General features: G+C 35.9%; 1 protein-coding gene across 1 annotated transcript; it reads right to left on the bottom strand.

Moving 5' to 3' along the window:
• Positions 1 to 3,820: 3,820 nt before the first annotated feature.
• Positions 3,821 to 5,996, bottom strand: LOC116123766 (RNA-binding protein CP29B, chloroplastic-like). Its single transcript, XM_031409502.1, has 5 exons — positions 5,567 to 5,996; positions 5,116 to 5,217; positions 4,511 to 4,831; positions 4,288 to 4,397; positions 3,821 to 4,142 (listed from the first exon to the last, which is right to left on the bottom strand). Exons 1-4 carry the CDS (start codon positions 5,918 to 5,920, stop codon positions 4,335 to 4,337), a joined length of 840 nt encoding a protein of 279 aa, XP_031265362.1. The 5' UTR covers positions 5,921 to 5,996; the 3' UTR covers positions 3,821 to 4,142; positions 4,288 to 4,334.
• Positions 5,997 to 6,318: the final 322 nt, after the last annotated feature.

Genomic DNA, 6,318 nt, shown 5'->3' with positions numbered 1-6,318 from the left:
AAATGTTTTATTATAAAGGAATATTATATTAGTGGAATAAAAAATCACCTTGAAGATTACTGGGAATGTTTAAAAAATGTGTTTGGTTGATTCGAATAAATTTGTTAATAATATGTTTGGTTGGGAGGATAAATAGGTGGGTATGTTATATAGATTATTAAATTGCCCTCCTTTTTAAATATTAATATAATAATATTTATTATTATTATTTTTTGAATAATTTATTTTAACCCCCTACTTTTCAAATTAAGCAAAAACACCCTAGACCCCAAAAACGTTTTAAACTTAACAAAAATACCTCTACCCACCCCAAACCATTGCCAGTTGCTACAGATCTGGCTGTGATGCCAGCAGTGCCATAGATCTGGCCATGGCTGTTTCACGGCCATAGATCTGGTCGTGAAACTCCGGTCGTTTCCGTTGGTCGGAAAAGTCATCACCAGTGCACGGCTAGCCATATGCGGCCGGTCGTACCCCATTATAGCGACTTTTGGCAGGCTTCGACGGCAGTCCACGGTGGCTGACGGTGGTGGCTAGTTTTGGGTACAATGACATTTCTGTAAATATTGGTAATAACAAGGGCAATGTTGTCTGGAAAAATTTTAAAAAATGAGGACAAAAGGGTTTGCATGAGTGAATTTGGTGTTTTGTAAATCTTAACAAATATAAGGCTAATTTGGACCAAATGCTCAACTATTTAGGGGCAATATGGGAAACAAAATATATTACCTTGGGTAAGTCCCCCCAAGGTATTAAGATTCCCGGCAATTTATCCCCCAAATGCCACTGTTTGTCATAAAATATTCCGGAAATAATGTTTTACAAACCAATTAAACATCGTTATCTACTCAATTTAAAAAATATTACCCTAATTATTTAATATTAACCCGATCCAAATGGCCTCATAGAGGTTATTAATTTATAAAGATTATACTATAGTATTTATATAAAATAACTCTAGTTCTCAAATTTATACGTGATAAATCCTACCGAATAGTGAAAAGTGTTTAGAAGTTAAAATTATCAAATTACCATTCACCATATGTTCAATTATTCATACACTATAAATTTTAATATCCAGTTATCCGCGTGGAAATTTTTCGACTAATATCTCCAAATTTAAAATAGGCCTCACAATCTCTGAACGCCTGAAGTTACTTTTTGAAATTAGTCCATTTGAATTTGATAAGAATAACAATAATTTGGTAGTATAAGAGAAATGGAATTGAATCATTGATAATGCAAATGATGTCATAGATTCATAAGCCAGATGAGTATGAAATTATTCATTTAATTGGCAGCTTCCCTTCTCAGGCAAACATGTAAACTCTAATTCAATTATGACTTCACAATGTGGTAGCTATAAAGATGTTGTCGTCGTCGTTCTCAGTCATCCCGCACCCTTTTTACAGCCAATCCAGACCAATTCTATGGTTATATGGTCACTGTTCTCAGGCTAGCTTGTTTTAATACATCCGTAATCACTTCAAGATTAGGATGGAAGATCAAAAAAACCAAATTGTGGTTTTTTCCCTTTTTTTTTCGGAATTCAGTATTAGCTTCGATTCTTGAAGAAAAAGTCTGGACTTAAACTCTAAAACCCAAACAAACGATTCAATTTTTAAACCGAGTGATTCCCAGCTTAGTTAGTAAATACGGATACGATAAAAAACAAGGTACAGAAATTATACGGGTATAATACGATAAATGGTAAAAAATACGTTTATAAAAATTCAGCCATAAAATTTGGATACGGAAAAAATACGATACGAGTATATACAGGTTTAATACGGTACATTATCAATAATACGTTTTAAAAAATACGGCAATATCAATCTTAGTTTTAACACTTTTATAGACTACCTGGTTAAAATCAACAAAACATTTTAAATGCAAAGTATTCAATTAACCAATAACACAAATACACAATATATAAACACATCTAAAATTGGCATCAGCACTTCACATTACACATATTATATAAAAATATAATATAGATATGAACTTAACAAGCTATTAAAATTTTTCACAGGCAAGCTACCAAAGATTTACTGCTTGGTTTGAGGGAGATGTCAGAGTATTACAAGGCAGCTGGAGTTTTACAATTGATCAATGGTGGAGATGCTAGAAGGGTGATCAACGGTGGAGATGTTATTTTGTAAAGGATAGAGGTGGGCAAGGAATCAGTCCCTTGCGGGCTTAGGTCTGGGCCCGTTTGGGACTGGTCCCAAATGGGATCAGTCACTCATGGGCCTGGGACCAGTCCTAGGCCCATGAGAAAAACCAAGACCTAGGACCGGTCTCATAGGCTTGGATAATTTCATTTTCCCCTCTCAATTTTTTTTATATTTTTGGGACAAAACGAAATTTTATAGGGGGTTTTTAGTATTTTTTAGGGGTAAAATTTATAAATTTTATAAATTTTTTAGACCGGGAAGATTTTTTTTTTAATAAATTTTGTAAATTTTCATTTTAACCCTTATAATTTATATTTATTTTAAAATTAACAAGGGGTTTTATGTAATTTGATAGGAGACTATATTGAAAAAATACAAAAAAAATTGGGCCCAGACCTAGGACCGGACCCTGGCCCGAGCCTTGAAAGAGGACCCAGTAGAGGACTCGGACCCTCTTCTTTAGGCCTGGTCCTGTTTTGAGACCAAACCTCTTAGGTTCTGTCCTCTCAAGGACTAGTTCTAGGACCAGATTTTGAAGCTGGGCTTTTGGGCCCGATCCCAAATGCCCAGCTCTAGTAAAGGATGGCCAACGTGGTTGATGCTTGTATAAAAGAAATTTAATATTCAGTTGAAAAAGTTAAAGCAAATAAAAAATAAGTTTTAGTTGTGGAAACATTCAACATTTTCTCTCCCTCTCGTTCTTTTCTGAAATTTATGTTTAGCTCTTGAGAAAGTTTCGTAACTTTCAAATCTTTTTCTTTTTCTTGATCGTAGGACTCTATTACATCTTCACGCCCTCTAAAAAAGCCACTATCCATCACAATCCCCTCAAACCATTCTTGAGAAAGTTTCGCAACTTTCAAATCTTTTTCTTTTTCTTGATAATAGAACTCTATTACATCTTCACGCTCTCTAAAGAAGCCACTATCCATCACGATCCCCTCAAACCATTCGTGCAACCAGACAACCAATCAAGCCCAGAGTCCTCACGACCAACCACAATAACAAATACAAATATAAAGAAGAAGAAGCTTGGAAGAAGAGAACAAGAGATGTAGAAAGCTGAAAACGTGAAAAAAAAAAACTGAAGAAGAAACAAGAAGAAGAACCGAATTGAGAAAGAAGAACTACTGTTGACTACCGAAGAACTGAAGAAGAACGACTGCACCGAATCTGTTTTAATTTTTTGTATAAACCCACCAAAACAACGTCCTGAGGGTGTGAGATTTTTTTTTTCTTTTTTAAATTCGCGAATTATACGAAAACCCTTATCATACGCGAATTATGCGACAGATTTTACAAAATACATATACACGTGTTTTATACACGAATTATACAGTTGTCCATACAATTCGCATATAATACGTGTTTTTATTAACTAGGGTTCCCAGAAGCCTAATACAAAGAAAGAAAATTATATGCACAGAAGAGATCAGAATTTCACGGTGCCTAACCTGAACATAGAAATACAATTAGAATTAGGCAGTATGATGCTGGATAAAACGTATAGTTTTCTGCTTTTCACATCTATGCCATTAATACGATCATGTGGTTTGGAAACCAATATAAGCAATCCGTCTATAATATCCAAAGACTCCTAAATGACAAACCATTCAAAACATGCAGATGATTGAGAACTTACCTCTCAAAGAAACCCAGACAGAAAATGTATGGGGAAGTCAAACAAATTAAATAATTCATACACAAGCTCTATCAAATGATGTCAAACAGTGCGCTACATATCCAATTCTTATCTGAATCCTGGTATTCAAAACATACATCAAATCCTAACAGACATTTTTAGCTTCTGTTCATTTAGAGGCAGGTTTCAAACAGATCCAATTGCAGTATTTCAGTTGCAAATTGTGCAGGCAAAATCCTGGATGAAAAGCAAATCATTCAGCTCCCAATTTCCCAGGGCCCTGAACAGAGATTAGCAGACTTCACTAAGGCAACCAGGACATCCTGCACAAACAATCATCCCAACCAGTTTAATGATGACAATGAATTAATATTATCTATACGTAGCATTCAAGAAAGTTAACAAACACACACAGGTAATAATCGGTGATACATTCAATATAACCAAAAATCAGTTTCAGAACCCTACACAAAACTATTTTCTTCAGTTGACCCTTCACTGGAATAGAAAGAAACTCAAAATTGACGCCTTGGCCTAGATTCTGCCACAGACACTCGAATTGCTCTACCACCCAAATCCTGAAACAAATAAAGTGCATAAGTATAAAGGATCTCGTAGATATTTCTTTTTAATAGATAAAACACTAAACAGAATACATAAATCATTAAGGGAAAAGCAGCAATGAACTTACAACACCATCCAAGGACTCAATTGCATTGCCGACCTCTTCAGCGGAACTGTAAGTTACAAAGCCAAAACCCCTAGATCTACCACTCTCCCTGTCATACACCACCCTGGCTTCCACAACCTTTCCTTGCTCGCTAAACAAATTCTCAAGAGCTAAATCATCAACACCCCATGAAAGGTTACCGACATAAAGACGATTAACACCATCAGAAGGACCACCACCACCTCCTCCTCCTCCTCCTCCTCGGGGCCCTCTAGAAAAGGATTCTTCCCTTCTCGGAGGGGGAGGTCCAAAATTTACCCTCAAGGACCTGCCCTCAAGTTCCTGCAAATTGTCACAAATTATTGTTTTTAGTCACAATAATAGTAACACTCATATAAAACGAACTAAGCTTTCCAATGTCAGTGACTCAATTCAAAGAAAAAGGAAAAAATGGAACTTTGAGCACAAAATCTATTGACCTTCATATACTGTAATATAGATAATACAAGAAACTGAGAACAAGTATATAGTCTCCAGAAAAAGGAGCAGTCTTATAATGCTTTATCTCATTTTGACATTGAACAAGTAACCAAGCCAAGTTAAGTAAACGGGATGTCACCACTTACATAGCCATTGAACTGTTGAGCAGCTGCTTCAACTTCCTCGATTGTCGACATGGTCACAAATCCAAATCCTCTACTTCTCCCAGTAACCTTGTCATATATTACCTGTCAAAAGAAATAACTTCAGCACAACAAAGCAAATAAATAAATTGCACCCCTAAAAAAAACGCATAAAAAACTACAGCCATTAAGCCCCCTGTTTCTTTAACCCAAAATTAAAAAAAAAAAAAAAAAAAAAAAAAATCCTTTCTTAAAAAACGAGTCACCCAGATTTACACACTACAGTTACTCAAACCCGCAAAGAAAATACTTATATCTCTAAAATATGTTCTGAAACAAAAAGTTCAAGTCTTCCAATATTCTGTTTACCTTCACAACTCAGTTTCTTTCACTAACTCTAATCTAACAAAGAATCGACCACAAACAAATCTAAAAGATTAAAAACCAAAATTACCTCAACCACCTCAACATTTCCAGCGGTTTCAAACAAGCCAGCAAGCTGGGCACTGTCAACGCTAAAAGGAAGATTACCCACAAAGAGTTTAAGGTCAGGGGAGAAACGGGACTCATCTCCTTCACTCAGAACCTCCTCTTCCTGGTCAAACTCTGAGGAAATAGCAACGTGCCTAACAAAACGAGATGGTTGGAAGGAGTGAACAAATGAAGAAGAAATCGAAATGGGTTTGGCGTGGAGCTTGAGAGATGAGGAAGAGAAGAAGGAGAGTGAAGTAGGTTTCGGGTTGTAAAGAGATAGGGTTTTGGGACTGAGAGATGGGAGAACGAGAGACGAAGCCGAAGTTGTAGACATTTTGGAAGAGATAAGGTTTTGGTTTTTTGAGAAGAAATGAAAGGGTTCAAGCAAGGAAGGAGAGCGGGAGGCGCTAGATATTTATGCCAAGAGAGAACGAGTGTCAGGGAGATATTTTATCTTTTAGGTTTACCAAAATATCCTCATTCTTTGGGAAATACATTTTTACATAATTCAAATAAACAAATTTAATTATTAGTTTTTAATAATTTAATTTACAACAAAGCTACGGACACCGAAAAACTTGCACCGAAATTTTATTCCGGCCTATGTGTAACACGCCTCTGATTTTTTTAACAATTTTTTTCTAGTGAACGGTCGTCCATCAAATTTGGACGGCCGTTCACTCACATGAACGCCCATCCATATTATATGGACGGGCCTCCATATACAAGGGA

The sequence above is a fragment of the Pistacia vera genome, unplaced genomic scaffold, assembly GCF_008641045.1.
Source record: "Pistacia vera cultivar Batoury unplaced genomic scaffold, PisVer_v2 Contig103, whole genome shotgun sequence".
NCBI classification, from domain to species: domain Eukaryota; kingdom Viridiplantae; phylum Streptophyta; class Magnoliopsida; order Sapindales; family Anacardiaceae; genus Pistacia; species Pistacia vera.
The sequence above is the reverse complement of the archived record's forward strand: the minus strand, read 5'-3'. Positions and strand labels throughout refer to the sequence as shown.